At 43.3% G+C, this 21,831-nt stretch overlaps 4 protein-coding genes across 7 annotated transcripts; 1 reads left to right on the top strand and 3 right to left on the bottom strand.

Moving 5' to 3' along the window:
• Window positions 1-99: 99 nt before the first annotated feature.
• On the bottom strand, window positions 100-991 carry tsg (twisted gastrulation). Its single transcript, XM_017159984.3, has one exon. The coding sequence runs from the start codon at window positions 989-991 to the stop codon at window positions 218-220; it is 774 nt and encodes a 257-aa protein (XP_017015473.2). The 3' UTR covers window positions 100-217.
• A 325-nt stretch (window positions 992-1,316) lies between these two features.
• On the bottom strand, window positions 1,317-4,219 carry LOC108069742 (serine/threonine-protein phosphatase 4 regulatory subunit 2). Its single transcript, XM_017159980.3, has 6 exons — window positions 4,025-4,219; window positions 3,862-3,965; window positions 3,717-3,788; window positions 2,251-3,515; window positions 1,984-2,170; window positions 1,317-1,823 (listed from the first exon to the last, which is right to left on the bottom strand). Exons 1-6 carry the CDS (start codon window positions 4,113-4,115, stop codon window positions 1,458-1,460), a joined length of 2,085 nt encoding a protein of 694 aa, XP_017015469.3. The 5' UTR covers window positions 4,116-4,219; the 3' UTR covers window positions 1,317-1,457.
• Window positions 4,220-4,352: 133 nt separating this feature from the next.
• On the bottom strand, window positions 4,353-16,148 carry fw (CUB and Sushi multiple domains furrowed). Of its 4 annotated transcripts, none has more exons than XM_070218460.1 (15): window positions 15,972-16,148; window positions 14,367-14,891; window positions 11,260-11,522; window positions 10,131-10,605; window positions 9,885-10,037; window positions 9,063-9,212; window positions 8,804-8,980; window positions 7,351-7,646; window positions 6,883-7,291; window positions 6,516-6,695; window positions 6,326-6,452; window positions 6,144-6,256; window positions 5,730-6,083; window positions 5,091-5,618; window positions 4,353-5,009 (listed from the first exon to the last, which is right to left on the bottom strand). In XM_070218460.1, the coding sequence occupies exons 2-15, from the start codon at window positions 14,521-14,523 to the stop codon at window positions 4,876-4,878; spliced, it is 3,516 nt and encodes a 1,171-aa protein (XP_070074561.1). In that variant the 5' UTR covers window positions 14,524-14,891; window positions 15,972-16,148; the 3' UTR covers window positions 4,353-4,875. The 4 variants fall into 4 exon arrangements, with proteins under 4 accessions (XP_070074561.1, XP_070074563.1, XP_070074562.1 ...); XM_070218462.1 differs by lacking the exon at window positions 15,972-16,148 and adding an exon at window positions 15,812-15,919; XM_070218461.1 differs by lacking the exon at window positions 15,972-16,148 and having other exon boundaries at window positions 14,367-15,122.
• Window positions 16,149-19,180: 3,032 nt separating this feature from the next.
• LOC108069743 (uncharacterized) lies at window positions 19,181-21,828 on the top strand. The gene is made up of 6 exons (XM_017159981.3): window positions 19,181-19,360; window positions 20,009-20,573; window positions 20,638-20,764; window positions 20,934-21,085; window positions 21,193-21,515; window positions 21,572-21,828. Exons 2-6 carry the CDS (start codon window positions 20,124-20,126, stop codon window positions 21,723-21,725), a joined length of 1,206 nt encoding a protein of 401 aa, XP_017015470.2. The 5' UTR covers window positions 19,181-19,360; window positions 20,009-20,123; the 3' UTR covers window positions 21,726-21,828.
• Window positions 21,829-21,831: the final 3 nt, after the last annotated feature.

Here is a 21,831-nt window from a genome sequence, read left to right as displayed (position 1 = left end):
ATCTGGCAACACTGGTGAGATTTGAAATTTTAAAATTAACTAATTAATTATTAAATTAACTAACCAAGAACATAAAAAGCGTAAGATAAATTTAAACATTAAAAATACTTCTCAACTTTATTTATTTTATTATCAAATAAACTAAAAACTACCAAGCCATTGGTTATTTTACAAGTGTATTTAGCAAATGGGTGAACATTTAATTTGTTAAGAGGGGTTAGGAGAACTCATCATCCTCGCCGTAGCTCCAACCGTCCTCGTCGAGCTCCTCGCTGCCAAAGAAGCGCTCCAGATCCTGCTCGGCCTCCTGGTCCTGATCATCCGGACAGCCGCGGCAGCGACTCTCATTGATCCCATAGTTCAGGCAGTCGCCGCCCACGCACTCGCAGCATCCGTCGTGGAACCACCGATAGCTGCTCGCGCCCATGCTCTCGCACTGCTGCCGGCACTTGTTCGACCGGATGCACGAGTTCACATATATCACGGTGCACTGGACGGAGCCACCATTTCCGCTTCCGTTTCCGGTGTCAGAGGAGCTGGAGCCTCCTCCCTGAACCCGCTGCTTGAAGCCAGCTCGCATGGGAAACCGTATAGTCGACCATCCCTCGTCATCCTCGGCTGTCAAGGTGTCAAATAACTCCGGCAGTCCCTCAATATCCCCAATCTCCGAGCGCGGCGTCAGCGAGGGCAGGACATCCTTGTGCTTGGGACACATGTCCAAGCAGCCACAACACTCGACAAACAGCTCGCCCAAGCAATTCAGGCAGTCCTTGAAGCAATGGCTGTCGTTCAACTTGCACTGGCAGCTTTGGGTGATCAGGCACTTGGAGACCACCGATCCGCAGACCACCTCGTTGCACCCATCATCGTTGGCCAGCGATGGCCGAGGAGCCAGGTTCAGGCTCAGGATCAGCAGCAGCAGGCAAAGGGAGTTGGACAGGAGCAGCTGCATTCTGGTCAAGAACTCGCGGCCTAATGACACATTACGCATTATTGCGGCACTCCTTTATATCGCACATATATATCATCCAAGACTAACCCACAGATGGTCAGGTAGATACCACAATCCGCTAATCCCCGAAGTCCTTTAGAATAAATCAGGTAGCCAGAGGTAATTTAAAATCAGTTAGGACCAACGCAACCTCTATAAAACGGAAAATATAAAGCAAATAAGGAAGGCAAAACATATATGGTATAACTTTTGGGGCACATTCGGGTTCGAAAATCTTAATCTTTGACCTGTGTTATGGATTTATATTAACCGCCATTAAATAGAGAAAGAAAGATTCCAAACCTAAATTCTAACCGCAAACAGGTATTATTGGGTAATGTAATTTTGAACCACAAATATTTCCATATTAAATGATATCCAACAAATTGCATTTCACAATTTTGACAATTAAGTATTAAGGCTGAAAATTTAGTAACTGAAAAACGCATTAAACGTATGGTTAGCTCTACTCGGCAGGTGGTTCGGGCGCCGGATCAGCGGCGGCAGGCGCAGGAACTTCGGGAGCCTCTGGTTCTGTTACCTCGGCGGGCGGAGCCTCCTCCTTGGGCGCCTCGGGTGCGGCTTCCGGCGCAGGAGCCTCCGGAGCTGGGGCCTCAGCGGCTCCGCCTTCAAAGGTGGGTTCCACGGCGGCCACCGCCTCGCCATCGCCGGCTGGTGGACCAGCTTCTCCCTCCACCGCCGCCAATGGAGCTTCTCCCTCTGCGGTGGCAGCTTCGCCTCCTTCGGCTGCAGGGGGAGCCTCGGCAGGAGGAGCTGCTGCCGTCGCAGGCTCCGTTTCCACGGACTCCCTGATATCTTGGCTCTTCTTGCTCTGCAAAAGAAATTAAATTATTGAGTAGCTTTCGAAGAACATAAGGAACATCATAACCAAAAAACGAATTCGAAATTATAAAAAAAATCAAAACGCGAGTTCTTTAGCAATTGTCTAAGGCGAAGAAGAGGCACCTCGTATTCGGCAGCTTTACACTTACGCGTTTCTTCTTCTTTTCGGGCTCCACGACGACCTCCTCTTGGGGCTTATAGTCCTCCGGGAAGAACTTGAGGGCCTCGTCCTTGCCGACTGTCACATTGGGACTCACATAGCTGGGTCCGTAGGAAACCAGCGATAGCATCATGTTGGACTGTACTTTGTTGACCTTGAGCACGATTTTGTCGCTCCTAAAGGAAAAAATAATATAGATCGATTAGTGCGCAACGGGTTAGTACAGTCGGGGGCTAATTCCGGCTAGAATACGCACGCCGATTTGGGGCTGCCCTCGTATTTGTCCGTCGAATTTGCAATCAACTCGGCCTCATCCGGTTCGGCGCTGGAGAAGTAGCCATAGAGCGGCACATCGTCCTTGTGGCGATCAACCACGTGCATGATCTCCTTGCGCTTGGAGGCGTCGAAGGCCATGATGACGTGGGGTGGCTCCGGCTTGGGATCCGGCGGCAGGAAGCCGGAGGTTTGGCCGCGGAAGAAGACGTAAATGAGGGCGGCGTGGGTGCGCCGGTTGTTCGCCACCCAAATGGGTGGCATTTTCACCGTCTTGGTGCGGGTCAGCGGCTTGGGCGGTTCCTCCTCCTTGACCTCCTGGACCTCCTCCTCGTCCTCGGCCACCTCATCGCCGGCATCGAGTTCCATATCGAAGCCCGGCATGGACGGGAACCCGCCCATCACATCGCCACCGGGCTCAGCGCCGCCGCCGGGGGACTCCTCCTCGCTGACCTCCTCCTCGGCATCCAGGTCGGGTGCCTCCTCCTCGGCCACGTGGCCAGCATCCTCGTGGACAACCGACTTGGACTTGCCCTTGCCCTTCGCCTGATTGAGCAGTCTCGCCTCCTCCTCGGAGCTGACCTCCTCCACCCACACCTCGCCCTCCTTCAGCTCGACCTCGATCTTCATCTTCATGGTGGCGATTATCGGCGGAATGACATGCTCCTCGGGTATGTCCTCGTTGGGGGGCGCCACCCGTTCCTTGGTCAGCTCGTTGGCATAGGCCATCAGCACATTGGGCACAGTTCCGATGCTCTCGTCGATCTTCCAGAAGCACATCAGCAGCTCCTTCCCGTCCAGCTGCTCGATCACATCCGGCGGCATGGGGTTCTTGCAGCTGAAGTTCACCACCTCGAACTGGTCGCTGCTCACCTGGATGACCCGGCGATCCTTGCACTGCATCTTCAGCGGTTCCGCGGGCTCCGTGAGCTTCTTGAACATGTCGCGATTGACTTGGGGCCCAAAGACAGTCACTCCGATATCCGGCATGTTCTCCATTATGGAGTCGGTCACCTGGGTGAGGTAGTCCACCTGCTTCTTGTGCTTAATCTCGCGCTCAATCCGCTCGGCCCGCTCAATGGCCTCCATTTTGATGCGCTGCTGCTCCACCTCGATCGGCTGCAGCTCGTCCATTCGGTAGGTGACTTGGCGCGCCTGCCGCTGGAGAACCTTCTCCAGCTCCCTGGTCAGCAGGCCCACCAACTTGGGCACATCCGAGCCAAACATAAGGTTCACAGCCTTGCCGCCCTGAAGGTACAAAATATTTATTATTATATTTAGATATAATATTAAACAATAGAATGGTAAGTAGTTAAATTATATACTTATATACTGTTAGCTTAAAGCTTATTTTAATGAATGGAAATTGTTAAATCAAGGTAGAAAATATTAGTAACAATGTTAGTTCTAGGCATTGTTTATTAATGAGGCTTATGTACTTTGACTTACGGTCACAAAGAGCCAGATGGGCTCGCTCCTTTTGTTGAATCGTTTGAGGGATGTGATGGTGTCCGATTTGCACTATGTGAAGGCAGTTGGGAAGTCAGTAGCTTAGGAAGGATTATATCAAATGGATAGAGACGAATTAACCCACAATTGCCAGATGCAAGTTGTCGCCACCGATCTCGAGTTTGACTTTGCGCAGGCTGCCCACCATTCCTAGACAAGGACCGCACCACTCGGAGTAAACATCCAGAACTGGTAAGTACAGGGCGTATATAACTGATTATAATGACTCCAGCAATATCGCGACGAACCCAAAAGTCCCGGCCGTTCCATGAAGCGCTCCAAGTCCTCATCCGTCTGGATGTCCGCCTGCAGCTGTTGTTGAGCCGCCTTCTTCGCCATCTAACCAAAATTTTGAAGCCAATTTCTAAACAATTTTTGGGATTTTTTCTTCTAAATTTTGTAAGTCTGATATTAGTTTTTTTTGGATGCCAAACAGAAACTAAGTGTTCTATGAACTATTGATTAAACAATACCCCACCCTCTCCCCTTTTCACTACATCCACTTACCCAGTTACTAGTTTTTCCTCCTTTTTTTTGCATTGAATACAGGTATAGATTTCCATCAATCGTAATAAATTAGTTAACCACAATCGTTTAATTGTTCGTAAAATTAACGCTTTTTACAAACACACATTGGCGAGTTCTTACACATTGCATAACAAAAATTGTTCATTCCTCACTACATAGTTAAAATAATTTAAACAACACAAACAAATACGAGTATGAATATAGAGAATACAGAATATAGAGCTCTTGGTCCAAAAATTCCAATTCAAATTCCTACTCGACAAATCGATTTCAGTACATGGGCTGCAGAGTAGGCACATCCATTTAGATATGGTATATGTAAGTATAAAGTTAGATTATGCGGTATATATGGATAGACCTAATTTATACGACGGGGCAACTACAGTACAAGTGCTTGGGGTGACCAAAGTTTAGATTTAGGCGAACTACGAGTAACTCAAAACCTCCCTTAAACAATTAATATGTACAGTTATTAACACAAAACTGAACGTTAAACGTTCGGTAATTAATGCTGCTATCCGGTGCCTCCTTTGGATTTTGGTAAGAAAAATATCCCAATATCCGTATCTATCTATCTGACGGAAATGCCGTTGATGGTGATGACATTACTGGCCACCGGTTCCGGTTCGTAGACCTCGTCATTGGTTCGCATCTCGTAGGGAGCATCGTAGAACTGCTCGTTTGGTATTTGATCGTAAATGTTTTCTGCACAGTATAGTTAAAGTAAAGTAAGTTAAAGATATTAAATTAGGAGACAGTTGTAAAGAAAATAGATCTTTCACTTACCCGACCGATTGTTGTTCAGTCTTTCCCCGTTGCTGGTTGCATCTGGAGGATTGCCGCCGGAAGCGTTTCGTCCGCCGGCTCCGCCCTGAAACGTGTTGAACGTCGCCGATGGATTGTTGTCCATGTGCATACGGTTGTTCGCCTCCAGCGTGGAATACGACATCACGGCGGCGTTTCGCTCGTCCTTCGTCTCCGCCGCCTGGACGTTCTCCGTGTTCTTCACGGGCCTCGCCTTGTTGCGATACAGGAAGATCAGGCCGAAGATGACCAGCAGGGCGACGATCACAGTGGCTCCGATGCCCACGCCCGTCCCCAGCTCGGAGGTCTCGTGGCCCTCGGCGGTGGACAGTTCGCAGCGGGGCTGCTTTCCGCTCCAGGCCCCGTCCTCGGTGCACTTGCGCAGATACTGCCCGATCCGGTTGTAGTTGGGGATGCAGTGGTACTCGGCGGACCCGCCGTACAAGGTCGAGTCGTTGACCACGATCACTCGTCCGTTCTCAATGGCCAGGGGGCGTCCGCAGTCGACAGCTGAGGGAAACAAGCAGTGGAATTAGTTAGGGATGTAAAATAAATTAAAAATGATCTTCAAGTACTAGAAAATGAGTCTAAGCTCTGATATCTTAGGACTTTAGGACTTACGCCTGCAGGTGGGGCTTTTACCGGCCCATTTGCCGTTCTTCTGGCAGACGCGTGTGTCATTGCCCATCATGATCCTGCCCTTGGAGCACTTGAAGGTGGCCACAGAGCCCACGGCCCGGGGACCGGCCTCGACGATTAGGTTCTCACTGATGTTGGGCGCATCGCAGACCACCTCCACGCACTCGGGGGCCTCGTGGCTCCAGTTGCCGTGCTCCGTGCACAGGCGGCGGGATACCCCATTCAGCTTGAAGTTCACATTGCACTCGTAGAGAACGGCGGCTCCATAGTAGGTGGCGTTCGTGGCCAGGACCGCCTTGCCGTTGCCGATGCTCTCCGGGGCCCCGCACTCCACATCTGAAGAGGATAAACAAAGCGATAATAAATTTGTTTAAGAAATGATACTCATTTACTCACAGACGCATTCCGGTATGGAACCGCTCCACTGCCCACTATCAGTGCAGGTGGCCAGAGCCTCTCCCACCATCTTGTAACCCCGTTCGCATCGGTACTTTGCCAGAGCGCCAATTCTAAAAAGGGTAGCACCACGAAAAAATAAATATCACATACATATAAAGCGAGAAGGGGACTCCATTTACTTGTAGGTCTGAGCAGCGTTCTGTGAGGATTCGGAGGTGCGGATAAGGGTGCGTCCGTACATGCGATCGTTCCCAGTGACGGAGAGCAGACTGTGGGCAGCCAGCTTCGGTTCGGGACAGCGAATCTCTGTGGAAGATTACATTGGGTTAGATGACATACTGTTAACAGTGGAAATATACGAGGTGATACCTTCGCACTTGGGCGACGTATCGCTCCAAACCGCCGATTCCAGGCACTGACGCTTAAGGACACCACTCAGTTTGTGGGACTGGGAACAGCTGAAAACCACCTCCGATCCCACATAGGTGCTATTCGTGACGTACTTGTGGCTGCCATAGGGAATGGGCAGGATCTGGCCACAATCGATGTCTGTTGGTGAAAAATAAGAAAGTTATCAATTTACACGTCTCAAGCGGGGATTGTTGGTGGAAAACCATACACTATCGCCGTACTCTTCACATTCATGAGACTCTCAAGTGATTTTAAAGTAAGTTATGGTATGCTACTTATATTCCCTCTTTTAAACAGAATATAATGGTTAAACTTAAGAACTCACATTCGCAATAGGGTGCATCGGCACTCCATTCCCCACTGTCCAGGCACTCGAGGACCGGAGTTCCGTGCATTATGTGTCCGGGATCGCAGTTGTACTGGATCTTCGAGTGGACATTGTAGTCGTAGCCGATCACGAAGGAACCGGATGGGACTGGTGGCGTTTCGCAGGTGACCAGTTCGCAGACCGGCGCCTCGCCCGACCACTTGCCATCCCGGGTGCAATAGAGCTCCGTCTGCCCGTCCAGCCAGTGATCCTCGTCGCACTCGTACTTGACCACCGAATTCACGGTGGTCGTTCCGTTCAGCAGGATAGCGATGCCTCGATTTGGTCGAGCCGGAGCTCCACAATCGACGAATCTGCACGACGGCGTCTTGCTCGACCACTCACCGCCCAGTCCGCACGAGATGATCTGAAAAGGTTCGGTTTTATCATTAGAGATTGCATTCCAGAATCCTAGAAGCCACTTACCGCCTCGCCAACCAGCACATATCCCGTTTCGCAAACATATGTGGCCGTGGATCCGGCCCTTTTGTCACTGAACCGCACATTCCCTCCGGTAATCGGCTGGGGATCCGGACACCAGTCCACTAGGCACTCCGGCTGCTTCCCACTCCATCCCTCGACGGCACATGTCCGGTTCTCGTTCCCGATGAGCGTGTAGTTCTCGTGGCAACTGTATGTGGCCACCACGCCGAAGCTCGACCGCTCCTCGGACATGTGGATGGACCCAAACTTTAGCTCTGGTAGACTGCCGCAGTCCACATCTGCGGAAAAGATAAATGAAGTTGATGAAAATCAGCAGTAAGAATATTGCCATTAAATGAGGCGTTTAAAATATCCTAAGCAATACAAAATACTGAGATCATTTTTTACAAGAACATATTTTATTCAATAAATAAATACCTTATTAAGGGACTTATCTGGAAAGTATCTCGAAGCACTTGCCAATTTATGAATCTCCTAAAATCACTTCACAACCACCAACACCCACACCAACTTCCGGTCAACTGATTTATCGGCGACCATAGCTGCTAGGTCATGAATTTTAAGCTAGAACTAGTTGGGAATTATAAGTTCCCACCGAGAGAATATTTTTATATTGACGATATCGATGACGTGGCCCATTGTAAATTTAATTAATTTTGCAAATAACTGTCGTAATTTGGGCAAATAAAGGCCGGGTGTTAAACGGCCGACTGTTTTAAACAGCTTACAATGTAAGCTATCAATTCCCATCACTTTTGGGAAAAATAAATTTTTCACCAATTTTCGCATTTTTGATAAGGGGTTACATCATAATTTTTTGCAAAAAAATGACAAAATTTAAAAGTTTCAGGTTTGAATGCCAATCGTTTAACAATTCAAATACGAGCACAGGAAGGTATAACACTCTGTTTTTGGATCATTATTTCCAATGTTTCAGCCAAAATACTGATATTTGAGGGTGAAAAATGTGGACTACGATTTGAGACAAAATAACCGATTTTTTTGCGGTTTTTTAGTCGTAATTTGGATAAATCAAGGCCTACAGTTAAACGGCCGACTGTTTTAAACAGCTTACAATGTAAGCTATCAATTCCCATCACTTTTGGGAAAAATACATTTTTCACCAATTTTCGCATTTTTGATAAGGGGTTACATCATAATTTTTTGCAAAAAATTGACAAAATTTAAAAGTTTCAGGTTTGAATGCCAATCGTTTGGCAATTCAATTACGAGCACAGGAAGGTATAACACTCTGTTTTTGGATCATTATTTCCAATGTTTCGGTCAAAATACTGACATTTTAGGGTGAAAAATTTGGATTAGAGTTACATCATTTAACCTAGCTTATAACCTAGCTTATAGCTTGTGCCTATAATTTAGGCTTTATGTTTTAAACAAAAACGATTGGGAGATGGTATTGCATTAAATCGCTTACATTTGCAGGTCGGCGAAGAGCCGCTCCAAGTGCCATCGAGTCGGCACTCCCGTTCCGTCTGACCGATCAGCGAATGGCCCTTGGGACACGTGTATTGGATCTTCTCGCCCAGAGTGAACTTTTTGCCCATGACAGTGGTATTTTGCTGGGCATCCGGCGAGCCGCAAGACAATGGAGCTGCCGGAAGAAAACAAGGGAGATGGAGATGGTAAGGTGATGAGATGACACTGACTGACTATCCGTCGATCGGAAGACCTACAGTGCTGACAGATGAAGTGCAAGTAGTCCAGGTTGCAGCCAACGTCATTCCACAGCCAATTTCGACCTCCATCCAAGACGACACAGTTCTGCTCGCCATTGTAGTTATTTGGTTGATCCTTACCCCAGGTCGGCTTTTGAACCACATCCCCTGAAATTGATCATCGATCAATAACACTGTGCAACATTTTTAGGGTTATAAAATGTAACCGCAATTCTGATTTCATGGGCGGAAAGAACTCATCGAAATAAGCTAAAACCCATTTGGGTTTCTCTGGCTTAGCTCGCGTTTACCTTTTATAGCGAGTTAAAGTTTTACATACAAAATTTATTTGTAACGGCCATATCTTTTGAACCGATTAAAATTTCACTATCAAGTCTTCAGTGATTATGTAGCTCTGAACCCAAGGAACTAAATTGACAAATGACTCTTGCGAAGACGTACACCTAGCGCGTTAAAAATCGAAAAATTATGCAAATTTGTTTTTTAACGCGCTAGGTGCACTAGGTGCTAAGTGCGCAAGAGTCATTTGTCAATTTAGTTCCTTGGGTTCATAGCTACATAATCACTGAAGACGTGATAGTGAAATTTTAATCGGTTCACAAGATATGGCCGTTACAAATAAATTTTGTATGTAAAACTTTAACTCGCTATAAAAGGTAAACGCGAGCTAAGCCAGAGAAACCCAAATGGGTTTTAGCTTATTTCGATGAATTCTTTCCGCCTATGAAATCAGAATTGCGGTTACATTTTTCATGTTGCACTGTGTAATGAATATAATTAAATAATAAATAAATTTCTTGATTGGAATTTCCGTCTTACCGTTAACCCACTTCCAGGTGCGAGAGGTGATGCCCGGCTCCTTTTGGGCGCCAATCCAGACGAGCTGCGGCTTCAGTTCGGTCTTCCGGCGCTCCAGCTCGGACAAGATGTATTGGCTGGTGGCGCCCCGAAAGTCGTGTACCAAGTCGCCACCTGTAATTAAGATGGTATTTATATTATAGAGACGGATCTACGATCGCCCATCCCCGATCCCCGATACCCGGACTAGCCGAGCAACTAACTCACCTGTCTGCTTGCAAATGGCCTGCGCCTTTTCGAAGCTTTCTCCTTTTGTGATATGAAAGTCATAGCAGGTTTTCGAGAATGTCGTCACCACGGTGTCCACTCCGATTTTGGGACTCAGGCAGCGATCCATGGAGAACTCGTCGTTGGTGAAGGTCTCCACCTCGCAGAGACTCAAGCTGCCCTCGACGCCCACCAGTTGGATGGCCACATATTGGCCGACCAGGGGGCGGGCACAGGTGAAGGTCTTCACGACGCCCTCGTCGAGGGTGCCGGGATACCAGGCGCACAGCGGATTCCGCTGCAGATCCGCACTGCTATTGCCCACCCGGATTTCCAGATCCTGCAGCGGCTGGTGGCCGCAACAGCCCCTTGTGGTGATCCGCACCACGCGCACCGCCTGCGGGGTCAGGAGGTCAACGCGCCACCAAGGGGACGGCTCCTTTTGCGTCTCGGAGCACTCCTGACCATCGGGATTCTACGGCATAAATTAATAACGAATTATAGGTAAATTATCCAATTTTACTTGAAAGCTAGCTTTTTTCACCCATTCAATCAACAGGGCGGATGAGTAATATTTTGTTTATTATCTCTATACTTTTCGAAATTGTTAGCTATTTATTTTGAATATTTTTTATTAGAAAGAAATTTATCTCTTATGTAAAATGTGAAAACTAATCTCAGACTTTTAATTAATTATCTCTCTTAAATTCAGGCAACAGGGCGGATGAGTAATATTTTGTTCATTATTTTTATTGCTAGCCATTTATTTTAGTTTTTTTTTGTTTGAAAGAAATTTATTAAAAGAGTTTTCTAAATTAACAACAAGACTAATCTTAGCCCTGGTCTATCTGAACACTAGTTATCTTTCTTAAATGGGACATAAAAAACGTACAAGGCACATCTGTCAAGCTGAATATATAATTTAAGTTGATGAAAAAAAATTTCGCACCTTGACCTTTAACATATTTGAACACAAATGAAATAAACAAAAAAACCCAAAAATAACAATATAATAATATTAAAAAAATATTTAAACAATGTTTAAAACCTGTGTACACTAGGGGAAAAAACGTTGTCGATTTGATATTTGTATTAGGTGGTATAAAAATAACAAGGGTTTGAGACCCACCTTGTTACCCGGCTTGCCGTCGTTCGCATAGCTCGCAGGACCGCTCCGGGTGTAGGAGCTCTGGTTAACCGGCTTCCGGTAGGCAACGTTCACCCCGCAGAAGGGCAGATCCCGCTCCCAGCCCGTCCGGACGTCACACTTGACCGACGCGGAGCCAAACAGCTCGTAGCCAGCATCGCACTCGTAGTGCGCCTCCGCGATTTGGGAGTCGACGGTGACGGTTCGCACCTTGGCATTCAGCGGCACCGCTGGGGGACCGCAAACTGAAAACAACAAACGTAAAAATATATAATATAGTGATACATGTATGTATGAAACATTTATAACGCGAAAGGTTTAAGTCTTAAGCTCGAAGATTTACGCTTCGCAATACACTTAGCGTCTGGCGTTTGACGAAATCAAGTTTTATACAAAGAAACTGGAATACTAAAATATACCCAGCAAATCTTTAAATCGTTTTTATGAATATATAAAATATTATATTATCCCTTTGGATAAGTAATAAGAAAAGTTTCTTACAAAACACGTTAAACCATATTGGTTTGTTATTTTCTAAAATTGTTATCATAAAATTAAGACAGATCCTTAACTAATATTTATTTATAAAATATCATGTGTGCGTGGTGATCTTATTATAAGTTATTTTGTATCTTTTTGCACTAGGATGAAATAACCAAAACATAAAGAATAAAGTAAATATTTCTAAAAGTTGACTTAAAATTAGTTATAAGATTGTGTTATATATTTATCGATATTTCTTACACTCTCTTATAAACGAAAATATATATTTGCGGCGCAGAGAGTCAAAAATAAAACCAGTTAAAGTTTTCAAATTCAGAGCTTGCTAACCGATTCCTTATATAGTAGGACGCAAAATATCTCGTTTCTTTGTTGTTGTTTTTTCAGCGTGGGTATTTTTTTATCTCTCTTTCTCACCTTTGTTCTTCAACGGATCCCCTGACCCATTCAAGAAAATTGTTAATTTTTAAACGAACACTTTGAGCTAAGAACTTGTGAAAAGTATTTTCCTTATTCCCATAATGAATATGCAAGAGCTTTCAAATTCGTAGTTCACACAATTCTTTTGTCCCCTAAAATGGTAAGCATAGGGCTTATTTGCAAACAAAAAAAGTCTACATAGCCTCAAAAATTGCATTAAGAATAAAGAGGCAATTAGTGGACAGCTGGAAAAGAGCGCAAAACGGCTTTGCAAACATGTTTTTGGCCAAGTTAAAGGGCAAGAAACAAAAATGCTGTCATGTCTCCAAGGAGAACCCCGTTTTTCGAGGCGAAAAGTGGTTACGAAATGTGGAGTGTGTGGCCTAGTTATGCTTGTATGTGGGAATTATATATCTTTTACTCTCAGACAGAAATGCAATATATTTGCCAAAAAATACAGTGTAATTTAGCAAGATACGTAAATATTTCAACCGAAGTAGTCTCGTAGCCTGACAAAAAAAATTCAACATCGTTCGATCTTTGGAGAAGCTAACGCTTTTCGAGATAATTTTGCATATAAAACTAAGCTGTCAATATTTTTTGGGGCTGCAGCTGTTTGTTGATGGAAGTCAGTCTTGGATTTTTGCAAAAAAGAAACAGCTGCGCTAGCTGCCTCGATGATATTATTTTTTCCCAACAGCCAAAAAGCCGTTATTGTTATGAGTTTCGGATCGCATTCATCCGGTTTAACTGGTGTCAATGATCTTCCTACACACTGCCAGCCATCCTCCTCCCTGCGAGGAGCTAAACTACTGGCAGGGCGTGGTTAAGGCAACAGAATCGAACTACAATTTTATGGGTGAACCCTAGGAGAATGCAAGACATTTACAGTGGGATAACAATGGGCAAAGTTCTGGAAAACAATTAACATATATTATTCATTTAATTCCCTAACAGAGAAGTTATGGCTTTAATGTACCGTTAAATTGGTCAAACGTTTCTTAAAATATTACGTAAAATGTAAGCTTTAAAGTTTATTTAGTTTTTTTTTAAGTGGTATATTTTTGAAACAACATTAAACATAAAGTGTACTTTGTACTTTTTCCATTCTTAATTTCTTTCTAATTTTAGAAGTAAGTAATTAACAAACGAGTTCCCACTGTGCGATGGTCCAACACCTGAGTTTTATATATCTTCTTAAGGGGATTCCCGTTCAAAGACCTCAAAGAAATATTGTTTCAAAACAAATGGTTTAAAACTGTACCCCAGTGAATATAACAGAAAAAAAATAATTTTATATATTGCTTTCTGACCGGACAAGTAGTTTGCGAAAAAAAACACACATAAATAGCTAAAAATGGCTTTTAAACGTCTAACACTTTTTGTCGTTATTGGGTTTTTGTGCCGACACTAGAAAGGTGGCCTCTTCGATTGCCTGTTTGATGTGACAACATCGGGTGGCGATGATCATCAAACACAAAACACAAATCACAAATCGCTAAGGAATTGTAATTTACCACACGTAGGAGGGCGCAATACCTAACCTGTAACTGTAACTTAAAGCCACATGATAAATCTACAAACGGTGAAATGTACAAACGCAATCACGTATTGCAAGACACGGCCCAACAACGAAATGAACTTGTGAAACTTTTGAAATAAGAATGTCACAAGCAAAGTGGCTTCCTCAAGACGACGGCATGTCCAAAGCCAAGACTCCAAGTCGTTCAGCCACTGAACTCGGAAACTCTGAGACTCAGAGACTCTGAAACTTTCACTGCTTCACTACAGCTGGCCGTCCATTTCTTTTCGCCCCTCCTCCAATGTGACCCAAAAGAGTTAGCCTCATTTATTCCCTTCGAAAACAAAAACAGGCCACATATTTCTAGTTCCCAATATTAAAGAACTAGGATACAAAACGATTTACGATTTAAAAATAATATGGATCTGCACTTGCTTTCGACGCAGCTAGAACATTCCCAGGCCCAGAGAATGACTTGGACAAACGACTCGAGAAATTCCCACCGTGGTGACCCCGTTTAGAGGTGATAATTGGAAAATAGAATGCTTGAACGCGTCGTAAAGATATAAATATTGGGGTCAATACTACTGGATGGATGTTTCTTTCGACTGGATGTGTTTGTGCTTGTAGATGTGGATGAACTTACTTTGGCAATTTCCAGCTGTGCACAGTGCCAGCAGCAGCAGCATAATGAGGGGCATTGCATTTGGAGAAGTCATGACCACAGTGCGGTTACGATGGGATCGGGACTGAGATTCAGATGTGGATGTGGATATTGTGAACAATAAGTTGCAGCAAAACATTGTTTGCTGTTGGCAGCTGTTAATTTTCCTGCTGCCGTGTATTTCCGATGCTGCAAAAGTTGCCGAGATGCTGAAGTTGAAGTTGTTGGTGCTGTTGTGTTTGTGTGCGATTATAATGCCGTTGGCTGCCGATTAGCTGGGGCCTTATATACGATGTTGTTTTTGTTGTGGCATCACCATCGATTAATTTATGCATACACTTGTCAATTATTTATATTTTTATTTCAAAAAACATACACACATAATATATGAATAGCGTGAGCGATCGTGCTGCGATCACTAAGGTTTCACTTTGCATTCGCACTGAATTTCCACAGGCTAATTATGATGTTTTATATGTTCGTATATATTACTGCACACACTGCATACTGGATAATACATTGTAATCATGAATAATCGTGAAAATCACAGCTTGGCGGCCGTTGACTTTGACTCCGCCCTCACCTGTCCAACCCAACCGATTCCAACCGCTTTCCTAAGTTCCCAAACCATATATATAGTCTTTATACATATATATCTATCTACCGACCACTCGATTCGATTCAGTTCCATTCGATTGCTTCGATTGAAAAAGTAAAAGTAAACTTTAAATGGCTTCCCTTTTTGGGGGCTGAAAGCTACGAAGGCATGAATATTCGAAAGAATGAGCGGAGTGCAGACAGAAAATATGGTGGTGTATAGATTGAAAATGAAATGAAATCGCCTGAGGGCGAGTATCGATTTGGTGTTGCTTTCAAGGTTGCTAAACACTGCCACCAAAGCTTTTTATCATTCAGAGTTGATAATTTATACAAGACCCGCGTTTAGATACTACTCTTGGGGAAAGAGTGCTGCTAGCAGAACGGTTTCACTCCGCCCCGGGGTTGTTGGGAACTTGAATCTTGAAAAACGCATCAAAGGCAACTTTCGTGAGAGCATATATATCTTTCACTAATTATCGGCTACTGCTGCTGTGCTGATAGCCTCTGGTGGAGAGTTAGGAAAGTTTCGGTTTCGGTTTCGGAGCCAGTGAATCGGCCGCCTGGCTTGGGCACTCTAATTCGATATCAGTGGTGCTAATTTGAACCTTGTGTGAAAGTACACGAACTAGAAATATTGGGGCTCACACTAACACTCAATCAAAAGACTTGTACGATCCGAACGTTCCCGATTCTGTTTGCATATATATTATGTACGTACGTACGAATCGTGAACGGCTAAACATTCATATATGAGCATGATTCAATATGACCGGATTTAGCTATTTTTTGTCTGCTCTGGGTGGGAGCTGTAAGACAAGCAAACTCACTCAATCTCTGACCAGTTCGCACATATAAAATAAAAACCACTAAAACAAAAATGTATGAAACAGCAAGCCACACAGGAAAAAAATAAAAGAGCGCGGCTCGGATTCAGTTCAGTTCGGTTAGGCTGGGTCCGCAGGGAAAATGGGAAATATTAATGGCTACCTATGAACGTGAACTTATTTCTCGTTTAGGCGACCTGGCTGCATTTGCACGAGTAAACGCTGCTGCTACTGCAACGGCGAAACAAAAACCCGCCGCTTTCCGATCCGAAACTCCCAGCACGTCTGCTTGGAATGAAAGTTGACTTATAACTGGTTTTAATGTCCCACAGAAGTTCGCAACGAACAGTATAATGTATACTGTATGCCGTACTACCATGCCGAGCCGATCCCGAGCCGACTCGATCCGAACTGCGCCGAGCTGGTACTGCGCATGTGCAGCGGCGAGCGCATGAGCCGACTGACTATCGGAACCCTAGCACTATGGAGCGAAATCATACTGTTTTTCACTCTTTGTTTTGTCAAACATCCAAAAAACTTTTTAGAATATTCGCAGTAAAGCTATATAATTTTTTTATATTTTTCTAGATTTGTACAGAATTTATTTTCCTACCTAAAGATAATATTATTTTGATAGAACTATATTTATCTTATAATGAACTCTCGTTGAATATTAACATTTGTTAGTGATATTTTTAAAACTCTAAATTAGTGTTAGTCTGATCTACTTAATATCCTAATAATAAAGCTAATTATTAAGAGTGGCTCAAAAAGTTTGGTCGTTGGGCCCATTGTTTACCGTAACCAACATAAGGTTGATTGGTCGGTTGCCTGCTTAGCTGACCGATCGCCTTTTACACTTGACAAACAGCCATTTCCACTTTTTTTTTAGATTTTCCCAATATTGTTAGAAAGGAATCAAAACAGCTCACACTGTAAGAGCTTCTACTCAGTTCTTTCAGGAAAAAATATGCAGTTAGTTCTCCCACACTTTTCTTATCACTCAGATCCGAAAGCGACCTTTACACTTATTAGCTCTTAAACCGGTTCTGAACCGAAAGTTATTTAATTGTTTCAAGCAAAAAAAAAAATATTATAAATAATTTTTGACACATTTTTTCGTTATAATTAAAAGGCATTCTTAAATCGATAACATTTTTTTCTGAACCTAAAATAAATACAAAATTAATACAAAATATGCCTGGTAAGAACAAATTGTAGTTTAATACATGAGTAACAAAAAATATGATTGATTGGGGTCCAATGTTAATGGTCATATCTTACGGGGAGTTTTTTTCAGTGTAGTAGCCTTATTTACCGCTCGACGAATGGCGGACGGTAGTTCGGTTTGTTTTCGCTGGTCGGTTGGATGTCTGTCATGGTGGCGTTGTTGCCGACGCGAAATACAATATGCGCAATCGCAGAGCTTTACACAATTCGCTCGAGAGTCGATTCAAGCGTTCCATGTACAATACAACATATACTGCCCTCTGCGATAGGTTACCTCGTCTATGAAGGAAAACTCGAGGTCTTATTACACCTTTCTTTGAGAACACTTCAATTACTAATTTATAACAACTTTATATTTAAACTTTAAAATATATTTGTTGAAGTCAAAAACAATCCTATTTAGTTTTTTCGTTTACTCTGTATAACATTCGTATAAATTCATACCGCCAAAATACCTGAACAATAAAATATGTGTGTAAATTTAGCAATTAGCGGGGGCAAAAAACGCGTGATCAGAAAGTCAGGAAAAACTTGATCTTAGCATCCCCCAAGTGTATCAATCATAGAACTCAAAGCTCTTCTTTTCGTTAAAATGTTGTGATTAGGAATATAAATATATATAAAAGGCATACTATATATTTCATTAGATGGGATTAATGTATAATGTTTATATGTTATTGCAAGAGTATACAGACTTTGGCGCTCTCGATTTAAATCCATGCCCCACAGTGTAACCGAACCCGAGTACACACTTAATAAAGAAGTAAGTCTTAAAACTGGATCACAATGGATCACAAAGCCGTGTTCTGTTTAATTCCGATAATTGGCATGGCCATGCGTTCTAAACCGTCAACTGTGGCAAATAGTACAAACAAAGTGTGATGGGCGGACTTTCTGATTATGTTTCTATACTTGTCCTAATTCCCAGGTTCAGGTATCGCAATGACCAGTAAGATTTTTGGCAACTTATAGTATTAACTCAGAAGTATAGCAAAGGGAAGCCAAGTTAAAGTTATTTACTGCTTAACTTGAGAAACGGGATTTTTATGTCTTCTTTTTGCTTCAAAATTAATGCTTTTATCGAAATATTTACAGTTCCTTCTCAGTACACTCATCATTGCGCATGATTGACAATTTATTATTCCGCAATATTTTGCAAAATTCATTCGTCCGTTGACCGGGCTTTTGTCGTCATCTTCATCGTTGAAAACGGTCGCCTTTTTCCCAGCTGACGTCAGTTTATGGTCTTTTGAGCCAACATCGTAATGCTTCAGTTGGCAAAAATTATTTAACATTTTTACTTATGATATAACTGAATTAACTGCTAAATGCAAAGACAACTGAAAAGCAATTCGACGGGGTCTTGAAATCGAGGGCTAGGAAAGAGTGGCCAGTAAACACAAAGGCACATTTTAAAACAAGCGTCTAGTCGTCTTGCTAACTTGAGCAAGAGCTTTTTATTACTGAACAATCTTAGATCAGGGGCACACAAAGCTTGCGAATATCAGTTGAATTAATGCAAATCCCTTTAAATTAGTATTTTTAATATAAAATTACAAAATATTTAAAAGCAATTTAAATTATTTGCAGATTTTTTAATAGCTGGAAACAAGTTACTCAGAAGTTAGGGTTTTTTTTCAACATAATATCTAATTGTAATAAACTATACTTTTGAAAAGATCATAGTTTTGGGAGCTTTTCCTATAAACATATTTGTAAACTGAAAAAAATGTACTTAAATTCACTTTATTATATGTTTGTTTGTTTGCTTCTACAATCAAAAAATTAAATCACATTTTTTAAGAATGCTTATAATATGTTACAAAAGGTTGCAACAACTTTACTCTTACCATATTTTTTTTAAATAGCATCTGTAATTTTTTATACGCTGAAACCCCAGCTCACTGCCCACAAAGACTATACTTTTTTCCAGTGCTCTCACGATCTCAGCTTGGGTTTTATTGCTGGAGAGAAGCGAGAGAGCGCTACCTGTATTCAGGTACAAGGTATAGTATACGAGAGCGGTTCCTGAGTTTTCTGCTGTCTGTTTTTTCGTACTGAGAGTATGGAAATAATGGAAATGGCTCGCTTTAAAGCGTTCGATCGAGGTGGTGAGAATTATTTTTAGTTTGTTTTCGCCTCTTGGTGCGTACAGTTGCAGTGCCGCCCAATCCAAATCGTTTGTTTTTATTATTTTTTTTTAGTTTCGTTTCGGTTCGATTTTGTTTTGATTTCGGTATTGCTGCTCTCGGTTCTTTTCAACTCTGCTATCCCCGCCTCCGAAGCGATTTCGACTTTCGTTTTAAATTGTTGTTGTATTTGGTACGACTTTGCTCTTTATAAAGTTGTAAAATAAAAAATGTGTTTTTTGTTTTGCCCACGAGGCCGTCTCTCTAAATAGATCAAAAGAAGAGTTTGGCAATCAGAGATTTTTATATTGTACAACGACAAAGCGAAATATCACTATTTACAGCAACGGAAGCCTGTTCAGCGGCCCGTAACAGAACCCACAAATTGAAAAATTCCACCGACCTGACTGACACCCAGCAACAACACAACAACGCAACATCACATCAACAACATCGCACCCAAAGTTAAAGGCGGAGTTAGTTGGCCGTTCTCTGGAATTTCCGATTAACTATTTTCTCTCTCTCTTGCCAACTTGGAGCATCAATGGATGCCAACGACCTATTTAAAAAACCGGAAAAAAGTCCAAACAAACCGGAAAAAATACTAATGTGCAATATCGATTTCCGCCACTGTCCTTAAAAGCCGTTTGCCTTGGACTATAGATAAAGATATAAAGATATTTAAAGTAATAAATTCGAGACAGTACAATAGTGATTAAGTATAGAAAAATAAGTTATATACCCAGGTCTAACATTTCAGTCTGATAATACTCTGCAAATGATCTTCCCGCTATATGCATTTTATTTATTTTTTAAATTACTGAACTTTGTTTTATTGCAGCGAATGCAGCCAATGGGAATATGCCCGTAGCTCCTGGCGCGGTGCTTTCGCCTGGTACTCGTATCATCCTAGTCCCGGAATGTCCATTTAGATCCAGCCAGGCGATCGGCTAGTCATGCCAGTGCAACCAGTCCGTCCCGTGAGCACCTACGACAACTTGGGCGCCTCCTCCCAGTCGAGGGAGCTGGAGTCCGGAATGCTTGAACCGGAACCGGAAGTGGAAGTGGATATGGAACTCAATGCCAGCGGCACTAGCCACAGTATAGCTGCTGTCAAGGCGGCCTTGAACGATGCCAAGTCGAAATTCTTCGGGATAAACAACTATGAGTCACCCGAGGCCGGCAAGAGTGCCGCTCAGGTGGTGAATGTCAAGCCGGAACCAAAGTACCAGAATGTTCCGCAACGGGATGAGATCCCTGCAGTGGCTGCTCCAGAATCTCCATCCCTTCCATCGGCATCCCATCCCACTTCTCCTTCCGGCGATCTGCAGAACAGGGCACTCCGCTATGCCACCACCTACGAACAGATTCCCCTCAGCGATTTGGAAGCTCCGCAGTCGTCGCAGGTGAGTGATCAATATAATCTATGCACGTGTATATGTATCCAAAATGTCTACTCTACCCAAAAAGGCCGTCTACATGAGCACCACAGTTCCGCAGAACATGAAAGGCATGAAGATCGCCGGTCGACATACGCCAACCCGAAACAGTCTGCGGCACAGCCGGATGATCGTTGTTAATCACAAAAATCATGACAGTAAGTTCAGCAATCTCCAAAAAATGTATGTGGGTGTTCGCACTGCCATCTTTGGTTGGCCAAGAAAACACAGAGGGAATTTCCTAAACTTACATTTATACCCCAACATATTTTTCCAACTCTATAATCCTGCAATTGATATTATTAATTATAAACATTTTTTGGACAGGTCTCCAAGCGACAAGGAACCTGAATATTTCGCGGCAACTCCTAATTATGCAATTAGCTGTTGGTCTGCTGATTGTTGGACTAGCGGCTTGGATTCTTATTCTAGCGCCGAATGCATCAATATTGATCAATCCATATCTGGGTGGTCTGTCGGTAAGTTAATATACATGCATAAAAATACAGCAAATCAATTTACTGTAATTAGTAAACTGCATGATTTACAAGATTGTATATCTTATAAACGATATTTATCCATTTAGTTGCTGTTGGCGAGTGTTGCGGGTCTGATACTGATGCGAAGGAACCACAAGATCTCGGATCACAGACCCCCAAACAGTTGCTACAAGGTCCTGCTGGCCGAGTGCTACGTGTCCAACGGCCTGGCGTTGATCTTCTGCTGTTTGGCCCTCGTCTGTGCGGCGATCGAGTTTGCGGAGCTCACCTCATCCGCGGCTGGGGATTGCGGGCCCACATCCAGCTCCCTTTTGAGTTACCACAATTGCACCTGCTTGTCGGCCGGCGAAGCAGTGACCTCCTCCTTCGAGGACCCGTCCGCACTTATTGCTGTTCAGGAATCATCGCAGTTAGTTGCTCCCTTGAGTTCCCCAAAATATCCACTATCAATAATATCACTTTCAGAAGCGATGGATGTGGAGAACTTCGGATCGAATGGAAATATCTCCTGGCCTTCTCGATGGCGCTCAACACTCTGGGCATTGTTGCAACATTCTTATACATAACGCTATTCATTTGTTGCCACCGCAACAGAGATCATTTTTACACGTCTGTGTAGGGGTTGTTCACACTTAGGCTATTACTTAAATAATACAAATATTTTACTTAAATTATTTTAGTAACTGATACAAATTACAAATAAATTATTTATTAATAATAATACC

Source organism: Drosophila takahashii, chromosome X (assembly GCF_030179915.1).
Source record: "Drosophila takahashii strain IR98-3 E-12201 chromosome X, DtakHiC1v2, whole genome shotgun sequence".
NCBI classification, from domain to species: domain Eukaryota; kingdom Metazoa; phylum Arthropoda; class Insecta; order Diptera; family Drosophilidae; genus Drosophila; species Drosophila takahashii.
The sequence above is the reverse complement of the archived record's forward strand: the minus strand, read 5'-3'. Positions and strand labels throughout refer to the sequence as shown.

Bases quoted from the DNA above. Each gene is read 5' to 3' on its own strand.
- tsg (XM_017159984.3), bottom strand. From the start codon at position 991: ATGCGTAATGTGTCATTAGGCCGCGAGTTCTTGACCAGAATGCAGCTG.
- LOC108069742 (XM_017159980.3), bottom strand. From the start codon at position 4,115: ATGGCGAAGAAGGCGGCTCAACAACAGCTGCAGGCGGACATCCAGACG. The intron at 3,966-4,024 runs GTTCGTCGCGAT...TGTACTTACCAG, and splicing joins GGAACGGCCGGGACTTTTGG to TTCTGGATGTTTACTCCGAG. The intron at 3,516-3,716 runs GTAAGTCAAAGT...TTGTACCTTCAG, and splicing joins CCATCTGGCTCTTTGTGACC to GGCGGCAAGGCTGTGAACCT.
- fw (XM_070218460.1), bottom strand. From the start codon at position 14,523: ATGTTTTGCTGCAACTTATTGTTCACAATATCCACATCCACATCTGAA. The intron at 6,453-6,515 runs GTATCACCTCGT...AATCTTCCACAG, and splicing joins TACGTCGCCCAAGTGCGAAG to AGATTCGCTGTCCCGAACCG. The intron at 6,084-6,143 runs GTGAGTAAATGA...TATCCTCTTCAG, and splicing joins TTCCATACCGGAATGCGTCT to ATGTGGAGTGCGGGGCCCCG.
- LOC108069743 (XM_017159981.3), top strand. From the start codon at position 20,124: ATGCCAGTGCAACCAGTCCGTCCCGTGAGCACCTACGACAACTTGGGC. The intron at 20,574-20,637 runs GTGAGTGATCAA...CTACCCAAAAAG, and splicing joins AAGCTCCGCAGTCGTCGCAG to GCCGTCTACATGAGCACCAC. The intron at 20,765-20,933 runs GTAAGTTCAGCA...TTTTTTGGACAG, and splicing joins TAATCACAAAAATCATGACA to GTCTCCAAGCGACAAGGAAC.